The sequence below is a fragment of the Phallusia mammillata genome, chromosome 5 (genome assembly GCF_965637545.1).
Source record: "Phallusia mammillata chromosome 5, kaPhaMamm4.hap1.1, whole genome shotgun sequence".
NCBI lineage: Eukaryota > Metazoa > Chordata > Ascidiacea > Phlebobranchia > Ascidiidae > Phallusia > Phallusia mammillata.
Genome location: NC_137256.1, coordinates 8823130 through 8846093, shown reverse-complemented (window position 1 = coordinate 8846093; position 22964 = coordinate 8823130). Strand labels below are relative to the sequence as shown.

At 35.2% G+C, this 22964-nt stretch overlaps 1 protein-coding gene across 4 annotated transcripts; it reads right to left on the bottom strand.

The window, feature by feature from the left end:
• Nucleotides 1–278: 278 nt before the first annotated feature.
• On the bottom strand, nucleotides 279–21331 carry LOC145228478 (arf-GAP with coiled-coil, ANK repeat and PH domain-containing protein 2-like). Of its 4 annotated transcripts, none has more exons than XM_080093539.1 (28): nucleotides 21156–21331; nucleotides 20616–20673; nucleotides 20197–20255; nucleotides 19843–19903; nucleotides 19302–19355; nucleotides 18841–18899; nucleotides 18148–18331; nucleotides 17563–17607; nucleotides 16898–16993; nucleotides 16660–16734; nucleotides 16502–16602; nucleotides 15338–15386; nucleotides 14233–14394; nucleotides 13705–13749; nucleotides 11791–11881; nucleotides 10208–10345; nucleotides 9905–10038; nucleotides 9497–9585; nucleotides 8849–9020; nucleotides 7846–7909; nucleotides 6975–7055; nucleotides 5951–6007; nucleotides 5494–5566; nucleotides 5282–5399; nucleotides 4248–4356; nucleotides 3643–3754; nucleotides 3196–3254; nucleotides 279–2029 (listed from the first exon to the last, which is right to left on the bottom strand). In XM_080093539.1, exons 1-28 carry the CDS (start codon nucleotides 21206–21208, stop codon nucleotides 1755–1757), a joined length of 2673 nt encoding a protein of 890 aa, XP_079949665.1. In that variant the 5' UTR covers nucleotides 21209–21331; the 3' UTR covers nucleotides 279–1754. The 4 variants fall into 4 exon arrangements, with proteins under 4 accessions (XP_079949665.1, XP_079949666.1, XP_079949667.1 ...); XM_080093540.1 differs by having other exon boundaries at nucleotides 5951–6004; XM_080093541.1 differs by lacking the exon at nucleotides 6975–7055.
• Nucleotides 21332–22964: the final 1633 nt, after the last annotated feature.

Below are 22964 nucleotides of genomic sequence, written 5' to 3'. Positions count from 1 at the left end.
TTGAAACCAATGAATCAGCCTAGCTCCGATTTGTTATCGAAACTTAACCTAATGTATCACATGTGAAAGATGCCATTCTCGTGTTTTCAGCTTACAAAGTATGCTGTTGACAAAAAAAAAGATTGCCACCATCTTAAAAAGGCTGGGACCAACTATTGCAGCAATTCATTAAACTGCTGTTTCTACTCTGCATCATAAATTTTATGACACAAGCCTAAGCGACTTAGAGTATGAAAGTGAGAATCTTCATATCTTTTGGAACCTATCAAAATTACAAGCTAGGCAATGGTGATTTATTCGGCATTGATCGAAGAGGCGAAGTGTAATACTGATACTGACAGATAATAACACAACGAAACATGGTGAAAAAGGTTACTGGTGGATGAGAAAGAAATCAATAAAAATGAAAAATTTTGCGTGTTTCCAAACGCGAATTCTTTAAAAAGGGCTAGTTGGCCTACATCAGGAATCGGCAAACCAAGGTACTGGAGGTGATTTTATGGCATGCTAAACAATTAGCGATTTCATACTGATCTATTCATGTACTTTTTGATGAAACCATTACATTGTTTGCCCGGTATGTAAGGCTATGAGTTTTAGAAACTCAGCCTACAGGCAGAAATCTGTCACTATTTTTATTGTACTTTGAATCAGCTGGCACACGATTACACATGAAAGTGTTGGCCCATTTTGACTTATCCAACACAAGGGTTTGCCGACCCCTGACATATATTCTGTAAAGTTGTGGATTTCCTGTTTTGTGAATTGAAACAGAAATAGGTAGTGGCAGTTTGGATAGATCCACTTTAGGGGGCCGCACGTATGGATTTAAGACGCATATGGGAGCCATATGATAGTGGGAAAATACATAAAAATCAGTTCATATCGTGAAATAGCTCAGTTTTTCGCTGTAAAAACATACTTTGCAAAAAGTGCACGTTACCCTTAACCAACGTAAAAATAGTAGATGGTATGCAAATTTCTCAAACAACCATGAGCTTTTGAGATGCATTGTATAGTGAACCTCGGTTAATCCGGATCTCGGCCCAATTCGGACAAAACTAGAGGTACGAATAGTTTGTAATGTGGTAAGGCCTTAACTAATCGACATCGCCGAATCCTTACAAATTTTTTGGTCCAAACGGGTCCGGATTAACCGAGGTTTACTGTATACTATAGCAAATAACAATTTCAAAGTTGTAGGACTTACTCGTATATTCTGCTATGCTTAGCGATTTGCTGCAGGTAAAAAGTGATGATCTTATCAGGTTAGGTCCGATAAGTTACGTGACAGCTTAGTTCGGGTGCTAATACGTTTGAATACTTAACATTTTGGGAACAAATTTGCCTTGCTAAATTTTACAGCAAACATACCAAACTTCGAATTTAATTTTTTGGGCCATAATAAGTTATGTTTGTAATACGGTAACAGTGTGGTTCGGTAATCAAGTACAAAATGACTAAAGGGAACTTATTTCTGATTTCTGTAGAAATACGGTAAATAAACTGTGTAACCTTGAGCGTTTAAATTAAATTTAAGTTTTGATAAACTTTGAAACCGGACAGTTCGTCTTTTTCTCGGACTACCAACTTTTCCTTAACGTACAAGAAAATTCGCTTTGTGTTTACATAGCTCTGTCAACAACGCAAAATAATGGTAGGTATTTGAAGACCAGGGACAAAAATATTGCCATTAGCCGATAGGGGGCGCTAGACATGAACTCCAAAGGCTTCACTGCCACTTAGTGGCGCTGCTAAACTGAAGATTCCAACGACTCCATAGATTCAGTTTCGCCCAGAACGATTTTTCCGTTTTCGGGCGCTTTGCTGCCTCCAGTGCTAGGTGCTGTGGCATTTGTGCTTCCGTCAGTGGATGCTCGAGCGGGAGGGTCTTTGGTTTTCACAGGAGAGATTTGGGCGCCGCCGAGGATTCCGAAGGTTTTGTGAGCGTCGTTCGGATCGGGGGAGTGAACGCTCGGGAAAGTTCGGGAGGAAAAGTCGCGAAAAACGTCAGAAACGATCGCGTCCGCTGGAATAAAGTAAACAATAGTAGTATAACTGGATAGAGCTACTACCACCATACCACACGGCACAGCACCGAGCATTGCCATTTTGAAAGAACAAGCTCAAACTGGGAAGAACTATTATCATAAGAACTCATATAAGAAGTAGTTTGCTAAATACCGATAGGTGGCGTAAAGAGCACAGTTATTAACTAGAAGGGTGGCTTAGCACATATTGCCCTTGCATATACACTAAAGCATATTTTGAAACATTAATATATTTCCTACACTTATTTATATATGGGTCCCATATCATCCACTGTCTTTTATAACCTTGGTTGTTTCTGCAAGCAGAAACTCATGGGTCCCCCACACATGCAAAGTTGTAAATAATGCACTTCAAGAGATAACAATGAGGAAATTTTGGTATTGTTAAGTCAAACAAAGTGAATGGTACTGAGCATTTATAAATATGCTATATCCAGTACAAACTATTTAAATTCATTCATTCATACACTTTTGAAGGTTTTTTTAATTTATGGTCTATCTGAGAAAAAAAGTGTTAAATAGTGAGAAAATAGAACAAAACGAAACAATCAGCTCCTATTAATGGCGAATTGCACGCAATTGTAGGGGGACAGTGGAGTAAATAATAGGGCTACAGGGTTGAACACAACAATCAACACCTATAAATGGTGCTGTACAAGCTGCACAAAAGACATTATTTAAAAAATTGACCCATTTTTTTTGGGGGGGGAGGGGTAAATGTTTGGGGCAACATCAAGTCAAACGAAGCAGGGGCCACATCTACATGACCATATCTACCATCTGTGAAAGTTTCATCCAAATCCATCAAACATTTGATGCCAAAAGTGCATGGGGAAACTTCGGTGGAAAAAAGAAAAAAAAAACTGAGTGAAATCAAGATGCGTCCCCTTCAGGGAAGGGGACCCATAATTAAGGAGTTATGTAGGGACACGTTTTTTTTAAAAAAATCGTACACTGTACTAGTCGCATTCGGTGTTATTTACCCTGATGAAGGCGACCTGTATAGGACGTGCAAACGTCAGAATAAAAATACATTTGCCAGAAGAGCTCTATAAACCTGATAGAATTAAATGGTCGGCCAATTAAAAATTATCTGGTGATCAGTGAACTAGGTTAGCTGTTTCGTCGTTTATCGTTTACTTACTTTGGTAGCCAGGATTATTGTCTTCCTTCATTTGGTCGTTCATCTTCTTTAGTCGGATTCTGCAAAGATAAAAACGTGTGAAAACGGTTTTTGGCTCAATATATCAAACCGTTAAACAACAGTACATTTTGCTTGAAAAAACTTATAGTAGCCTGAATCAACAAGACAAGCGATAACAATTTGTGTGTCCTTGCAATTCAAAGTGTTATTTAGGCATTCCGTATTCTTAATTGTACTCATATGGGTCTATTAAAAAAATGTGGGAATTTTTTTAGATACCTTTATGCACCATTTTTTGGTGCGCCGACAAAAAGACAGTTGGTCTGTCCAAAAAGAACTGTACCTCGTCGAAAATTTTGATGTAGTTCAAAAATACGCAACGTGTTACATAGCGAGCTACTACGTGTTATATAGCGTGATCTTACACTAGATATGACTTCAACTTACAAGGTAACAATGTCAGCGTTTGCAGCCTCCACTGCATAATCCAATGCTGATCTCCCATCATCGTCCTGTACATCGATGTCAACTTTCCTCTTCAGTAACTGACAAGCGACACCTAAGAAAAAACAACAGATGATTAATTCTATTTGAATAAGGTACTAAGGATGAACATACAAACATTGTTGCCAGCTTAACTTATCACAAACCGCCACCACATTTGTCAAAACAAGCCCCTAAACCGCAACTGCCGGCGTCATTAGACTTAGCACAAAGGCGATTAAAACGCATGCAGACTAAAAATAGATATTTTTGTAAACCCGCTTAAAAAACGCATCTCCATGTCAGAAACAAGCCTAATTTGGCAAGAAAATCCTGGCAGTAAAAGTAGTAAACTTTTTGTAAATATAAGTAACCACGTGATCTAATCATTTTGATTGGATTTAGCCCATGAATATTAAAGATTGCACGTATCAAAAATTAACGGAAGCATGGGTTATGAAAAGATGTGATAAACTACAATTCTGCATAACTTTCTGTGATAAGCCCCCAAAGCTAAAGTTGTAATAGTTCAGATACAACAAATCCCTTTAAAAATAGTTTCAACTGACCTGTATGATTGTGTATACATGCGTAGTGCAGTGCTGTACGGAGGGTCCAATCACGTTCGTTGATCTTACTCCCGTTCAAGAGAAGATATTCACATGCAGGTATTGAACCCTGTTTAATACGAGAACATTTTACTGTTAAACAGGTTGTAATGTGGAAAAGTTATACATTGAAGCGTTTAAAAAAGCTGCCATAGTATGCCGGGTCTATTAAAGGCGTCATATACCGATTTGTGCCTGTCTCCCAAGCATTTCTTACGACAAGGTATAGAACAGGGGTGGCCAAACTGCGGCTCTAGAACCGCATGCGGCTCTTTGAGCCTTTGATTGCGGCTCTTTAATGTTGCACATATATTCCCCATATTGCCCAGTTGTTTAACCTGATTATAAAACAACGCATTCTATCACGTATTAACAATAGACTGACTGTTTGTAATAACCAAGGTAGGCTACGTTCCGAAAAACGAAAAAAATATTATTGTACAAAAGCGTGTTGGCTTGTGCATTGTAGTCAAAAACTCACAGTATCACCACACAACATTAATCATTATTTTATAGAGCGTACACTTCATTGTGAGTGAATAAATTCGTTTCTGATCTTTTGTGTTGCGGCTCTTTTAAAACTAAGTTTTGTGATATGCGGCTCGAGCATGATGCAGGTCTGGCCACCCCTGGTATAGAAGAAAAAAATCTACCCTGTGGTGGGATTCGAACCAACGACAGGAGTCTATTCAAGACTCACGCTACACCAACTGAGCTACACAGGCTTATTTTGTATGACGCCTTCAATACGTCAAGCGTACTGTGACTGCTATATGAGTGTGTCGTGATCGCTGGTCTGAATCGTTGCTCTATATTGGGCATGTACAACCATTGAAGACAAATCCTGGTTACTATATTCCTACCATACCGATATGCCAAGCAAGTTTTCCTAATTAGTTTAGAATAACTTGGGATTTTTAGTACAATTGATTATTTTCGATTAAGCAATATGTAATGAATTATAAACATTAGAAGTTAAAGTTTCAAAGACCAACCACAATGGCAGCCTGCATCAATGCAGTTTTTCCCTCTGCGTCTGGATTCTTCCAATTCAAATCTGCTTTATTGCTTTTTGCCAAAATCATCACAGGCAAGTTGGCGGCATCAGTTGCCCTGTGTTAATGCGAAAAACAACAACATTAATATCACAAGTATTTCTCTCTAGTTTTAAAAAAATAAACGTTCCCACATTAAAAGCTGTTCTTACTTGTAAAGTAGAAGATTTGGATGTAGTTTACTAATTTCCATTACATCTTTATCATCAACCGTTTTCAATGCATCTGCAGGATGAATAACTTTTGTACAATAGCAGAGAACACATTGCCTGTTTGACAGTGCTATACTAGACATTAACAGTATTCACTTTTTAGTCAGTGTCAATAAAAGAAACCAGGATTTTTGGATTCAGACAAGCAGAGGTTGCTAGGTTTAGTATTTAACATTTAGGAAATATTTTTTTTAGGTTTCATAAAAGTTTTTGAGTTTCATAGAAAAAGATTTAGAAAAGACCCATTGGACATCAAATTGTATTTATACCTAGCTCTTTAAAAAAACAAAAAATGCAAGTGTGTACAGTCCTACCTGCAAACAAAAGCAACATTACTGCAAAATGCATTTCTACATAAAGCTATCAAAACCACAAGCAAATAAATGTAAGTATCTACCAGTAGAAGTCGACGGCCCAAACACAATCACGTCGTCAGGTATTCCTTCTGATTCTTCTGAACATAAAATAATACAAATGCAAAAAAACAAAAGCCCACTCTCTTCTGCACAACACAAACACCCAAATTTAAGTCAGGTAGCCGTTATAAAACTATTTATGAGGCCACCATATGCTTCATATCAATACCACAATGCTTTTGCATTCACTGTGCATTTTTAAAAGATCGTTTGGAACAAATTTCTTGTTCTGTGCTAGTATGAATGATTGCAATAGTATTGGAATCTATGGACATGCAGTTTGGCTACATTGTACAGTAATTTAAGACACCAGTAAACGTAGGTTTGGTAAGGCATAACCCAAATCTTGTTTCACAAGAGCAAAGTTTTGTATGTCATCATAATAGTAACTTAAATAAAATGATTTCATAAAATCATTCATATTTCTGTAAGACAGTATATATGCAGAGTTGAACAGGAAATACAACCAGTGTTTTGAAAACTAGTGGTTGAGTTTTAACAGTTTAATTGGGTTGGGTCAAAAAAAGATGCTGTAGGCCCAAAAAATAAAGCCCTGAGAAACATAGGACAAATTTTTGCAAAACAAATAAATTTACTATGTTTTAATAGTTTATTGCTGTCAAAATCAGGGAGTTGAACCGCTTGTTATATTTATTTTCAGGTTCGACTCCCTGGCAAAAATATGCATTGATTGAATTTAGGCCAGCTAGGCAAAAACATACACTAAATTTAGCTCCATTGAAATACTATTGATAAGCCTAATACAGCCTTCAATATTTTTCACTTTCAATTAAAGTTTGGTGAAGCAAAAATACCATTGGTAAGTTTTCCTTCACATTTCAAACTGAACATAACGAAACCCCTTTAAAAATTGTAACTAGAAAATTGGTCTATTTTCCAGAAAATGCATCAGAGTAGGATTAAAAGGCAAGGCAAAAGCATGAGTAGCGTTAGAAAAGTGCCATGCAAAGAGGTAATTATGGGGCTACGACACCAACGACTTACGTGGGTCAAAGTATGAGAAGAGGGAGTTAAGTTCATCTTGGTGAAAGAGCGAATCACGTTTGCCGTTTTCAAGCTTAGCGACTGTTTAATAAGAACCCCAGTTTTAGAGTTTGTTTCGCATTTTGTTTATGCTTTTTGTTTATCAGTTTGTTTTAGCTTGGTGCAGTTAGACCAGTGGTTCTCAACCGATGACTTTTTGGTTGGTCCACAGGATGTTAATTACATTTGATGATATAATGTAAATAGTTGCGTATAATTTATTGAATATTCAAAACAAAAAAGCTTATCCAAGTTATTGGCCATTTATTGTTAGCTGTCAGTTGTGTCATATCACTTCTTATTTTGTCTATATTTTAAGCCAATATGCTTGTTGTGGATGCTTTCTTTATCCTTACTTAACAGTGGACTGGTCTATGATATTCATTTAATTGAACAGGTGGTCCATGGCCTGAAACGAGAACCACCGACTTAGACCATGACCCCACAAGACTGCACCAAAGTACTGTTTGGTTCTTTAAAAGTGGAAAAAACAACAACAACACAATTGTGACCATACACAGTAGCACACATAATTTAAAGGGTATAGTTCTATAAAAATTAGATTTGGAAGACAAAAAAAAAAGTTTACAAAACATTTTTTAATCTACAAAAACGAAGTCATGTATTATAAGCAATGTCCTAACTAAAATGGCTTTAAAAAACTATAACTGCATAAAACATCCTATCCAAAGTTAGCCCTTGTTACTATAAATTGTTTACACGAAAACTAGGACCACACCATGCTGTCAAGTAACAATCGCAGACCAGTAACCACACCAATACATGTGACATGCAAGCATGATGGCACATAAGCACAAGCAATCTTGCTTACCTAAATCTTGGCTTAGTGATTCCCCTACTACAAGCTCCTCTTTGATGGAGATTGGTGCTGATTTCTGTATTACATTAAAATATTTGACTTTTTTGTGTAGAATCAAGTTAAAACAGTTAACCTCAGTTAAACTGCATTTGGTTCATTTCGGATCTTCTCCTAATTTGGACAAAAATTGAGGTATGAATGGTCTGTTATGTGTTAAGGCTTTAACTAATGGACATCGGTTAAAATCTTTGCCTAATCCGGACAATTTCTTTGGTCCAAACCCACCCAGATTAAACGATGTTTGCTGTATATTATTGTCCTACATAAACCAAGTCTTTAAACATTTGCATCACTATGCCGCTCACATAAATGATTAAACGTCTTTCAAAACTTTAAAATTTTAACAATGTAGGGCAGTTGAGTTATGAATTTAGCATAATATTATGTTATTAACTACGCCAATCAAAGTTGTCAGATTTGTTAATTAAAGTCAGAGTATATGGGGTAAATAAAGTTGACTTGCTACTTGTGGTAAATAATTTGCAAGGATTTTTATAATGAAGAATTCTGATTGTACCAAAATCAATTCATCACCTTATGTACGCGTTTTGTTCCTGTAAATTGCATACCAGTTAATTAGATAATTAAATTAATTGCAAAGAACTCAAAAATCTATTGGTTAGTTGCATAAAATAGTTGACAAATTGGTGATGTAAGGTCTAGAAATAATGCAGGAAATTTCTTTAACAGTTGGAAATGAACACCATATACAGATCTGTTCATCAGTTTAATGGTGAAAATAACGGCCCAAATAGACATAAAAAGCGACATGCTTTATTGTTCAAACGTTATCACTGATGATGGCATGAGCATTTGCCGAAACGTTTGAACAATAAAGCATGTCGCTTTTTATGTCTATTTGGGTCGTTATTTTTACCATTAAGTTGGAAATGAGGTTTAAAAAAGAAATCCTTATCTGAATTCACACAAATAGAATGATTGACAAACAACTTACATCCAGTGACATAAGTTGTGTTGCAGCTCTCCTTCTTCGACTGACAGCCCATCGTGTTAACCTTTGACCTTTGGCACCTCGAATAGCAGGTTTATGTTCCAAAACATTGGGCAGGGTCATCGTGAATTGATGATCAACATACTTTGCTCGAATATGAGCTTGACGCTCGGCTCTGTTTACATGTTTTTGCAAAATTTATTGATAAATATTTTTAGCCAAAAGATACAAGCCAGTATCTGAGTGTAAAGCATCACAACATTTCAACAGTTTCTATTGTTATCGTCAGGTAAAGTGAAATACACAGAAGAAATGCAACTTGGTGCCACAAAACGGTAAAAAAGGGGCAACACAAAGTTACAGATAAAAGCAATTAGTCAATGAAACACAAGTGGATTGGAGACAGACATGTTTATACCTGAGGCATTGGCACAACCGATAAACATGTTTTAAACTCAGATTTTTAAACTCAGAAGTATATTTTGAAACCGTAAATTGTGCACCAATGTCCACAAACTGTTTTGCACAGTCAAAAATAATTTCTGTCATGGACATGAAATTTGTTATCACAAAATTGTTCACTCAACACAACAAACCATTTGTAGTTATTTAAACATGCTGGATGTCATATATTTGTGTAATTCTACTTACATTGAACAACTTGGTCTGATAGCTTTCTCAGGTTCCAAATGTGCTTTGTTAATTTCATTCACTCGTTCATTTCCTAATCTCATCATGATCTGAAAAAAAAGAAGTTTGTTTATTTGCGAAACAGCTCTAAGCTATGATTACAACACTACTTGAAATGTTTCTATTTACATCTATAAATTTTAATAATTTTTAGGTATTTTGTGAGCAAAAACATGCAGCATAGTTAAGCATACCATAATTAATTGAAAAACACTTGTTGAATTCAGACTACGAAGTGATGAAATTTGTCACCAAAAAGATCTTTGTGTACAATGGTTTTATGGTTTAAAATGCAGGTTGGACAGTTTGAATTTTGTGTGATTGTGTTATCTGCATAACTTGATCATCCAAATTTAAGTAAAAACTTACTTTTATCACTTCAGGTTCCCATTTGTCCATAGTGAGTGATCGGACTTTAGAAACATGAACACCCAAACTACGGTGAACTCCACTGCAATCGATACACAGAGTGATGCCGAGACTGATGCTGGCCCATCGTGGTTCTGAGGTGAAGAGAAGTAAAAAAGTTTACATTGGTCAATAGCTACAGCTGCCACATAAACATATGGTTAAAATGCTGTTTTTTTTATTTTTGACAGTTTTAAATATATGTCCTGTGGTATCTTGCATTGTTGGATTAAGATTTTACAGAAGGCCTTGAATTTTACTTACCACTTTTACCACAATCAGCACACAGTTTGTTTCCAGGCACTTGATAAATTCTTGCCATTATGTTGTGATTTCCGTCTTCCAAGAATGAAGTAGGATTGCTGTTGTCAGTTTTCTTCTGCACAGGACTTTCTGCTGACACTGTAAAATTGTGGACAAAACTTTACTGTAAATCATGATGTAAGATACTCACAAGGTTGCAGGTTCTAATCTGCTCATGTTAGGTTCAGTTTGTTTTTTCATTTGGTGAAACAAAACATAGGCACAATTGGTGGGTAATGGCAGAAGGGCTGCAGCTACATCATATTATATAGCGGTATGTGGTAAGAGCTCACCACAGAGTGGTTTGGTGCATTATGACTATAACACATTTCAAATGTTTCAACCAAATACAAAATCTCACAAAAGCAGCATCTCAAAATCTTTTAAATGGTGCACTAAACTACATGTGACTAATTATTCTCAAAAAGGACTTACTTCAAGCAAGGGCTGCTATGTTTGGACTTTGACAATGGTTTAAAATAGAAATTTGTCTTGGGCCAACTAAAGCTAACAGCACCCAGCAATTGATATTTTTGATGCTTGGAACTTGGCCAGTGAGTAACAGTAATGCACATTTTAAAAAGCAAAACTTTTCCATTGTTTAGACCAGGCTAAACCAAAACTACGGCCCACGGGCCAGATCCGGTCATTTCAACCGGCCCGCAACCACATTTTTTGGTTTGCCAAATCGTATTGATAACTTTGTAACATTCAAAAATTAATCTACTCCTCATGAAAGTTTCCCTGTCGCGATATGTCCAATAAATAGCTTCACAGGATTACAACGCCCAGGTTTGATCTAAAGCCAGTTTGTTACGTCACAGACAAGACTACAAGTGTCGAATTGTGCGCAAACAATTGCCTGTTTTGCTACTTGTGATGTAATATACAAGTATTGCTTTTAAGAGATGACCTATACAATTTAACAGTCGCCTCACCAGATTTTAAATGGGATTGTAGAAAGACCATATCTTGGCGCACCTAGAAAAATAGCCTCGCGGGCGCTAGGGCATGTAAACTATATGCGACCCGTGCAAATCATTTTCAAACTTATCCGGCCCGCAGTGAAAAAGTTTGGTGACCCCTGGTTTAGACGTATGGAGCATAGAGTTACCTATATATGTGTAATGTCACAAGAGTTTAAGAATGCAATAAACAAAGTTTGGTGCCTGACTTAGCAGAACATTGCAATAAAAACCAAATTCAAGACAAGTAAACTAATAACAGTAAGAAAACCAAAGTCGTGTCCTTACAGGCAAGCAAACTATCAAGCATAAAACTTCCATCCTTAAAGTAAAAAGTACAGCAACTAGCCTATAGGTATTATAGGGAAAATCCTAGCCTGTAGCTATTATAATACAGAGTGACAATAGCTGAGGCATGCAACAAACACAGCTGGTGCCTGTGTAAGCACAATAATATGATAAAAACTCATAATAATAAATTTCATGTCCCAATAGTCCAATCATACAATAACTGTAGTTTGGGGCCTGGATAAGCAGATTAATATGATAAAAACTCAAATGAATGCAAGTAGAGCTTACAATTGCTATTTGAAGATGATGATGATGAAGATCGGGAAAGTGAAGTTGAAACAGCTGTCAGAGTTTTGTTCACAGCCAGGCTGGTTGGTGTCTGTAATTGAGACAATTTTGTTGGTTGTGTTTTAACCAGTGTTTCATACCGGAACGGAACGTTATACCGGAATGAAATAAATAATTTTTGGCTCAAATACCGGAACAAAATACCGAAATAAAAAATATTCAAAATACCGGAACGGAACGAAATACCGTTATTTTTTTTTGCGATATTTCGTTCTGGACATTTGACGTGAAACAATTGCTGAAAATTTTGCGCTGGTAAACTGTAATAAAAATTGAAGCTCCTACAATTTACATCCGTTTGACCATTATTGACAAATGCTATGTGACGTAACAACTACCGACAATAATTCTTATGTGTTGCAACTTTCTTTTTTTTTCACTGAATAATTGTAAAGACAACAAAGAAATGTTCTTTTGTCAAGACCGAAATACCGAAAAATACCGTTATAAATTTATTTCGGTCAGACTGGAACAAAATGAAAATATCGGTTCAGAACGAATAACGTTATTTGGTTTCGTTCCAGTCCGGTATGAAACACTGGTTTTAACTATAGTTAGGAATGTTCAAAGTAGAATAACTGGGTATTCTAGAACAATTGTTTAGCATCCAGAATATCGAATCCAGTCTTATATCATTTGACTGTGCAATCATAATTTTAAAAACCATGAAATCAAACCAGTTTAATACACTATAAAACATATTTAAAATGTCCAAAGGATTCAACATTCCATATGTTAGTTATTGCTGTCAGGCATAATATCAAGTTTATAAAGCTCTTACAAAGTATTTTTATTCCAGAGTTTTCAACGAAAATGCCCTTTTACACTTTTACCCCTGATGAAGGTGACCTGTATAGGTTGTCGAAATGTCGGAATAAAAACACTTGCCAGAAGAGGTCTATAAATATATAAGCTATTGCTGCCAGGCATAGTATCAAGTTTAAAGATCCCTAAAAGATCAGGCACGACGCTTGTGCACTCATAGCGACGACTGCGAGGCGGAACTGGCTAAGGTTTGCAAAGCCTTGAAATACAACGGCTACCCCAACTGGATTCTCCGTGATGGACGGGCAACGTGTCCCAAACAGGTGACCCATCCAAAAACAGAGGGTTTTGTGACACTTCCGTACATACCGAAATTGACGGATATTCTACGGCGTATGTTGCGTGACTTCGGCGTAGCGGTTGGCGTTCAACCTGCCAATACTCCCCGCAAGCTACTGAGTCACCCGAAAGATCCAATCGACACCCTTGAACAACGCGGTGTTGTATATTCTATTCCCTGCGCCGAGTGTCCGTTAATATATATCGGGGAGACTGGAAGGTCACTCAACACCCGCCGAAAAGAACATCAACGGGATGTTGCCAACAGCGACGCAAAGAAGTCGGCCCTGTCCAATCACGCGGTATCACAAGGCCACCGTATTGATTTCAATGCGGCATCTGTTGTGGCCCGGGAGCCTGACTACAGGAAAAGACTATTTCTTGAGTCATGGAATATTCACCAACGGGTCAACACAATGAACATCAAAACAGACGTGATGCTGCCAGCGTGCTACAGGCACCTGCTTAAAGATTAGAGGGTCAATCATTTGTTATCGCGCGGTGTTTTCGTTGCGTTGTTACGTGCTTGCGTTCTATTCTTTTTTTTCCTTTGTTTATCGTGCACTGTTCTAGTCGCATTCAGTGTTATTTACCCTGATGAAGACGACCTGTATAGGACGTCGAAACGTCGGAATAAAATCACATTTGCCAGAAGAGCTCTTTAAACTTGAGGTCTATAAACTTGATTCGAAATTCTACTTTGAAGACTTCTAACTACAGTTGTGGATAAAAAGTGATATGTTTTGTTACCTGCATTTCCTCCATAGACTCCTTAAATGCTGCACCGATACTAGACTAAAAAATAAGAGTATTTTTAGACAAGGAAACAGCAGACAGAGACATTTTGGGTCGTTACAACTTGATGTGAAGATAAAGTTCACCACAATGGTTTTTGTAGACAAAACCCCTAAAACTGTTGCAAAAAGTCTAGATAGGTTTATTGTGTCAGTAATGTTAGTAATGTTAGTAACGTGTTGTTAGGGTGCCTGTGTGGATTGTAAAAAAAGTTTGGGCAAGGTTATGCAAATCGATTCTTTCTTTTAAGGGATGTCAAAACTTGATGAAAAACAGTAATCAATTAGATTTAAAATATCAAATAAAAAACACAGAATAAATTTAAAAGCTTGTTTATTTAGGGGGTCGGGGGTATAATGACTAAAAAACTGAAAGGAAAATTGATGTCTCCCTACCATATTCTATTCAATTTAAGATTCACACTTGCATTTTAAAATAAACCTTAAATGAGATTTGCCAAAATTTGTTCTGAAAATCTGTTACCTGAATTGCTTTGATCCAGGCCATCCTGGCATCTTCTGATTCAGCTTGCAACAAAAAGCTTTTTCCTGGTGAGATAATTTCAAAACAAAACCTCCTCTCAACTTCATCGTTTAATCTCACTGTCACAAGACGAATGTCTTCCACTATTACCGTCATATCATCCTGAAACAAACATTGTCATGTTGATAATCTTTATATCATAACTATATAGAACTTTGAAAATGGACATGTGTTCTCAGAATAGTAAAAAATGCCAAGATTTTAAATCACATTATTAAATTAGTTAATTTTTAACAAAATGTAAACAATCATGTAGGCTTTTATGGCCCAAGTATTTAAATTTTTAGGCATGTCTTTTTATCCACTGCCAAAGCCAGTATTTTGTCCCCCTAGTCACATGTTTTCTTATATCAGTTTATTATTGTGAATAACTAGGCTACTGGAAATGCATACAGTACCAATTCTACATGACCAAAATAAGTAGCAAGTGATATTAAACATGGTTTAGATTTAAGCTTCACAAAAACATTAGTTGTTGCAATTAATGAAAATATGTATGTTGCTCAAACAGTGCATCTAGATTTAATGATACCAATTTTCCACCCATAAACTATTAATTTTACACTAACTGGAAATAAATGGTGAAAAGAAGGCAAACATTTAACTTGGGAAATAAGGCAAAACATTACAAATTAGTTTTTGTACAATTTTAAAGGCCAATGATGTTAGGTTACTAGATTACACAAAATGTTACAACCAATGCCTCCACAGTGATAAATAGCTGTTGACAACAACAAATGACTTCCTGTTCTAAATTATCCGACAAAATTTGTTGTGTTTGTGGCTGCTGTTACTTATAACGTCAGTTAAAAACCCCTTTAAATCAATGTGGCATTTGCTCTATAAATTTGCAAAACAAAGAGCCATATATTCCTTAAGCTTAATATATTTTTTCTTAAGCTGCAATAGTAGATGAGATTTGCATTTAATGACCATTTAAAGGTGTGGAATGAATAGACTAATTCTGACAGCACAGAATTTAAATAAAGTATGTGGGCATTGAATAGATTGGATCTATATTGTGTCACGCATGCAGCCAACGCACCTTCTTTTTTTGGTAGAAGAGTTTGTTGTCTTTAATTGTGAACCAGCGTCTGCAACAACAAACAATTGTTATTAGTTGATGTAGGATTAATCCACAAACTAACAGTTAGTTGGTGTACATTAAATCAGCCTTCTAACGCCCCTTTGTGTGCTACCTTGAAAACAACTTTCCTTAAAAAAGCATTTGAGTCCTCAGTAACAATGTAAAACCTTATTTGGATGTAATTATGTTAGTAAATTTATTTTCAAAGTATTTTTCAAGAAAGAAAAATAGCCAAAAACATGAAACAACTATATTATTGGAAAATATTCAAAAAAATGTGTAGTTAGTTACAAAGTGATTTGTTTCAACAAACAAAAAAGTAAGTTAAAAAAATGTATTGTAAAACTAAATTTTCAATCAACTCGTATAATGCAAAAAAGCCTGTTATAGGTAACATAATGAAGCTAGCAAACAAATCTCACAAATTACACATAAAATCTGCACATCATTGCTAACAATAGCTGACTGGCTGTCACAGTCTACAAGCAAAATACATGGCCTTTACTTTCTACTAAAGTAGGCTAAAGTATGCTGTACTGCACAAACTAACTAAAGCCTGCAAAGCATTTATACAACCTTTCAAACACAAACGACTCAGACTCATCTCTAGGTGGCGCCATACCAGACCACCACATAAATTTCTTTACCGAAGAAAGGTAACCAGTTTCATAGTTTCTGAGCAATAAAATTTGAAATTTGTGTGTTAATGTGCAGATGCAAACTCATACAGGTTAAATACATAATCTGTTTAATCACATAAATATTGTGAAATTGTAGCATATCACTTGCTAAAAAAGTCGTCTGCTTAATCGCATGAACATTCTGGTTAACCAGATTTTTCCGCATCAACAGTCTTATGAAGTTACAAACTTGGATTCGATTTTGATTGTAAATGCAAACTAGGTGTTAAAAGTTGTGTATGTGGTCCTTTTTCATGTTACAAGTACAGATAACTCTAGCCAAGAACAATTCTGATTCTTCAAGCTTTTACCTGCAAACAACTGATCTAGGCTAGGGTACAGTTTGCAATAAAAAAGAATTTACAAATAGAAACTTGCAATTATATGAAATCATCTGTAGTTAAATTTGCTGGTAATGTTCAAACTAGAGTTTAAAACCCACCTATTCCAAGTTTTAAATGCATTGCTGGCTCGCTTAAATAGATGGCCTTCGATAATCATCGCATCGGAAATGCACTTCATGTACATCCCACTATCGCCAGTCTGAAAACAAAATAGTACATAAAATAATACCAATGTGCGGCAAATTTGCAAACAAACCATTGACTGGTGGCGTTCTTGCTGAACAATCATTGATTTTCGCTGGCTTTCTGTGGTTTTGCACATGTCTTCCAACTGTTTACAAAGTGTACAGAAGTTAAATATATAAAAAGTAGTTTGATTTAAAGGCTTGAAAAGATGCTATGTCAAACATTTAAATACTCACTGGAATACAACAATTGAATTGAAGTTGTTACATTGAAAGTTTAGGAATGAAATTGCATTAAGTTCAGCAAACCTTTTCAGATGTTTCCTTCATAAAAGGTTCCAAGTCTTTCATCAGGTCGTAGCCTTGATGAAAAAATGTGGACAATGCATGCATGTATGACAACATCTTAAAAAAAATAGTTCCATGCATTAGTTTACACCTAATCACAACCCCCATATATTCAAATAGTAAATCTAGTTAGTTTTTAGTCAAATTCAGGTAAGAGAAAAAAACAAAAGGAAGCTCATATTACTTCCTATGTGTGCAGCTAATATTATAAAATATGACAACAAAGATATCAAATGCATGTAACTTGATCACGTTTTAGTTTCCCCTTTAAAGGTAGCTTTAAATGTAATATGTTAAACTGCTTTTTTTGGAAATACATTTAAGAAAAGTTTCAAGATACTTCAAGACCACATTTTCGGTTTGAAAGATTTAACTAAAAGTTGTGTTCTTTTGTTGCTGTCTTAATCTTTCTTCCATATTAGGAAATATTCTTAATTTTTTTCTTGAGCAGTTTGGTATAAATATAAAAATTGGAACAGCAGTATTAAATCCAGTAACATAGCACTGCAGAAAAAGTTGAAATTGAATATGTTTCAAATGCAGCAAAATGGAGTCAATTGTTTTGCATAATTTGCATGGTTTTATGCCACATATGCAAATTAGTGTCTGTAATGGTATTTTCTTACCTTGTCAACAATCTGAAAGCGTTTCTTTTTGTGCAACATATTTGTCTGCAGAAAAAAAGCAATAATCATAAACATAGCGATATATGCAGTAAATAACAAAACTGCATTGTCAGACGCATGTATTGCTTATCACAGCAATTATTAGCCTATTGATTTATTGGTGCTATTGGCATCTGCAAGTGGTTTGATTGCAGTAGTAAAGGCCTTCATAGCTTTCTAGGGCTATTCTCTTGTCTTTATGATTCATCACTATAGGAGAATTGGAGTATGTCTACATGTAGTATGCACATATATGTAGGGCATGAGCAATGTCTTTATAAATTTTGCAAATTCAAAAACCATAAAATAAAGACCACCAAAAACTGCATTATTTTTTAAAACAAATTCTGAAACATATACTCAAGAATGAGTATTGTATATGTTTGTGGAGGTAAAAAAAATTGCGAACTTAAAAACCATAAAATCATATTTTTTTTAATTCTAAACATATACCCATAAAACAAGACTCATACAAAAAGAGCCCTCTATTTAACGGCAACAAACCACTAATATTTGTAAACTAAGTTTGTAATTGTAAAAGCCTACCTGGCAAACATAGTCCATCGAAATACTTCTGAAGCAATTTCTAGTTGAATTTAAATGAGTATTTGCTTCATCAATTTCATGGGGTTTCAACCGACTCACGCTTGCATGTTTGCTCATTGCAGAAGAATAGTCATCGGACATTTTGTCGAATGCTTTCTTGATCTCACGTGCATGTTTCACATCCCTACAAAGTGTAAATTGATATTTTTTTCAAACTAATTTTTAACCTGTGTTTTTTATGGCCTAGTGGTCTCAGATAGTATAAATTATGTATGTTTATTTAAATACAAAAAATTTACATTATTGGGTGATTAGAAGAATTAAAATATACCACAACTTTGCACATGGCATCTAAACTCTACAATCAACATTTCACAAATTGAAATGCAAAATTCAGATGTACCAAAAATTTAAGGTTAATTTTTTTGTAACCAATGGGTTTAAAGATCGACTTTTAATAATTGTTGGCATTGTATAAAAGCTGAAACAGACAGGCATGGTTGCTTATTCATTAAGAAACTTGTGTTTTCACAGAGCGATTGGTTTGCGAAAAATCCACATTTTACAAAACAGAAATGCAAAATTCAGATGTACCTAAAATTAAAGGTTTGAATTTGCTGTAATATATGGGTTTAATAATACCACTTTTTAGCTATTGTATATAAGCCTCAACAGACAGGTATGGTTGCTTACTCTTTAAGAAACTTGCTCAGTTGGGTTTTCACAGAGCGATTGGCTTGATCAAGGAGAGTCTAAAATGCAATAAATTAAAATAAGCTACAATTTTAAAACAAGTCAATCTATTTGTACTTTAGAAGGGAAAATTTGCATTATATTAGTCACGTAAACAAATGCAGCCATTGTGGAAAGATTGAGTGTGAAAAATCATTTGCAAGGCTGTCGCAAAACAGTCAGCACACTTCAACACAACTACTTGACAGTCTTAAAGGAAGTTGTGTGTAAATCGGTGCCAGTCTTATATGAGTAATGGCACGATGAGAGGTTACAATAGGTCAGACAACAACACACATTCCAAGTGTCCACCTGCTATCAATGCATGGAAATCCAACACTAAAATAGCTTTGTTCTTTTTTTATAAATCAGTTATGCCCATATATGGTATAAGTATAAACAAGGGTTGACTGAAAACTTACGGATTGAAAATCAGTGAGTTCTGTCATGGAACCAGCAAACTTTTGCAGGGTTGTCTAAAACAGAAAAGCAGCAGTGTTTGTTAAAAATGTAGAAATACACATATTGTATGTTTGAGCTTTCCATTATTTTCAATAAGACATAGGTTACAGCAACTGTAATAAAACAATTTTCAAAATGGCTGGCAACCCCTTCCATCTTTATTGCATCCAATAAAACAGGACGTTCCTTAAACTATTGTTATGGTTTTTGCTTACTATGTTAGCACTTTTATTTTGTATTTTGTACATAACACAAACGGAATATAAAACAAGTTTGAAAATACAACTAATTTCCTGTTTATGCTTTTTGTAATGCAAACAGTTTTATAAGTGTCATTTAAGAAAGTGTACATATTATAGACCAATGGCTCAAAGCAAAAAAAAAACTCATGAACACAAACTTTAAAAAAAGCAGACTCTGCCAACAAGCCAACAAGTTGGATAAATAAATATTATTGTTTCAATTTTTTTTCACACAAGCAACCAAAACTTTTAGTAATACCTGAACAAACTTTTCATCTTTGTTTAACGATGCAATATCTCCAATACTGTCAATAAAACCTCTGCAAAACAATCAAAGTTACTTTTGTTATGTGTTAAAATAAGTTTTATGCGTTTCCCAGTCAACTAAACAAATATTTGAAATATATTTGTAAAATAAACCACATGCCCCACTTGTTGACCACAGAGGAGCAATGTTTGAAAAATAACAAGTGCTTTGAATGATGGCCTCTTAAAACAACATTCAACAAGCAGTGGTAGTATGACAAGCTGCTTTATTTCGTTGCCAACATGACCACACATAGTTATTGGCAGCTGAAGTAATATTGATAATATTATAAAATTGCTTTTATACCTTGTTGCATTGTTGTAAACTTTTCCAGTGTCTATTGCCACATTGCAGTGCTTTATCACCTAAACAAATGCATTTGAAGAAAATAATATTTTCACATATAAATGCTAAGCCACCACTATAAATTCACAACCTCCACTACAACAAACACTTGTTCTATTCATTTGAAGTTTAGTTAAATTTTGAAAAAAATCACCAGTGGTCACAACACAAATTGGCTGCATTTTGGTACTGTAAACTATAACCAACACAAGTATTCAATGAAAAAATGAGCTAATAAATGTCTTGCCCAATTTATAAAAGAATTGACAGTAAAATGGCCGTCTATGATAAACCTAATAGCACCAAAGCTTACATATTTTAGGCATGTTTGGCATTATGCAATTGTACAGTAGGTCGTTAGGATATAAATATTTAAATACCTTATCAAGATGACCTTCTAATTCAACAACTTCTCCCTCTGACTGATGAATAAGATCCCTGAATAACAAAGTTTTCCATTTTTTGAAACATATTGCTTGTAAATCACACAGTGTATAAACAATAGCAACCCTTGGCTTTTTTAACATTGAACATATCAACCTCATTTTAAAGTCAGTAGCACACCACACAGAATTACAAGTCAATGCATCAAAAGTACAGCAAATACAAAACACACATCACTGATTTCATTTAGTGTACAAATTAGTTTGTGTTATACTTCGCTGCAGCTATTATGATTTTGTAACACAAATTGAAAAAACAAAGTTCAGTGTTAGATTGAACATTGTTGTATTTATGTCCAATAATTAAGAATAGAATATTATTGAAGTTTTCGAAACAAAGAACTTGTTTTATTCTGCTGTTACTGGCATTCTTAGTGAAACGTAAATTTGAAATTCATATCACACAAATGAATTCACACATACACACGGAGCATGTGTATCACAAAAATGGTCGAACCAGCATATTGTGTTTCTTACCTGAAAGTTGGAGAATCTTTGATACACTCCTCAAAATCCAAAGATATTGTCATCCTGTTGTCTTTTTAACACTGGATATAAACTATCCAAGTATCTTTGTTCTTTAGTAATTCAGCGTCGTTAAAACCTAATAAAACTTTCCACACACAAAGAACTAATACTAAATAGTTAAAATAATGATTTAAATCGCAAATTTAAGATTTTATTTTCTAAAAAGATCCTTTGCTAAGGTTAGTAATTAAAATTGAAACCCATAACTAACTACAGACGGTAAAACTTTACGGCCTTACTTTTAAAACAGGCGGAAGTACTTTTGATTAAATGGCCCTCGACAAAGTAAGCCAGAAAACAGAAATAGCAATGTGTTTGCTATTTGAATCACAAAGAAATAAGCCAAAACGAAAGAAAAAAAGAAAACAAAATGATTTTACATCAGGGAATGTCCCTTACATTCACTGCGATTCGCGCTGTGGGATAAAAGATCATAAAGCAGAACACAATACATTGAACTTTTATGTTTATTGAGTTGAGTTGACATCATTTCGCTTGGGGAAGCAAAAACACAGCAACATAAGTGCAATAAAACAATCACCAAGTTCTGAAAATAGGGTTAGGATTTCTAAAGTGACCAGAAATAGGGTTCGGGATTTTATTGATTTTGCCTTGTTTTTTTTTAATTGTTTCTTACGTTTTAGGCTCATAGATTTTTTTAGGCTCATAATTCTTGCCGTGTATTGATATTTTCTTCTCACAGTCATCGTGCAACTCACTTCACCTGTTATTAGGGAGAAATGCGTTGCAGCAGACTTACGATTAGGCTACGAACCTGTCGAAAAAACTGTGACACGCTTTCGATTATTTTATCGTCCAGATTTACCATCATGGTAAGCTGGGCATATTGAAGGCGTCGTACTATATTAGCCGAACTCAGCAACACATCAGGCTCAAGGGTGAACCTGTCGAAATTTAAATCACAGGTACAGTTGCCTGCCTCCTATGCTGCACACGTCAGCTTCGTAGTAGGGAACCATTTCGACCACTAATCAGTTAAGTTGAATATACATTCAATTCTGACATCAGCCCTAAAGCTCAAACAACCACATTTAAGCATGTTTGGGATTTTAAGCTATGACAATGTGCAACAAAAACCTGAAGTTTTGCAGTCGCTGAAGTTGCTAAACGACTTCGTGAAAGAATTTTATTGCACAAAGATACATGCTTCTTCACGTGACGAAAAAAACGGAATGTGAATTGAGCACATCATACACAAAATTGCAACGTGTACAAATTAGCTATCAAAGGTTGGAATTTGGAAAAGGAATGCATAATGATAGAAAACTGTTCAAGAATTGCTTCGAGAAACATACAGAGGCGATAAAAACGTTTTGAAAGATCAGTTGAAACATGGAGTAAACCTCGGTTAAACCGGATTCGGTTAATCCATATCTTCGCCTAGTCCGGAAGTTTTTTGGTCAAAACCGGTCCGGATTAACCGAGGTTTACTGTAGTTTAAAAATATAAATGAGTCCTGAATGCATAATAAGTTTGCAAAAAATACGGTTCGATCCACAAGGACCAAGGCTCGGTTGATTTGAAGGGTACAAAACGCGGGTTTAAACAAGCCAACTAAAAACCAGATCACCGTTAAAGATCCATGAATTAAATACTGTTTTACTGGTACGAGGATGGTAACTTTGTTGGTGCTATAGCCTACCTTAGTGCTACTTCGTTTTTATTTTAACAATTCTTAATGTCAGCGTCTACTAATAAAACATTTTGAGCATTTCTCTAGTTACTTCGTTCGTTAAA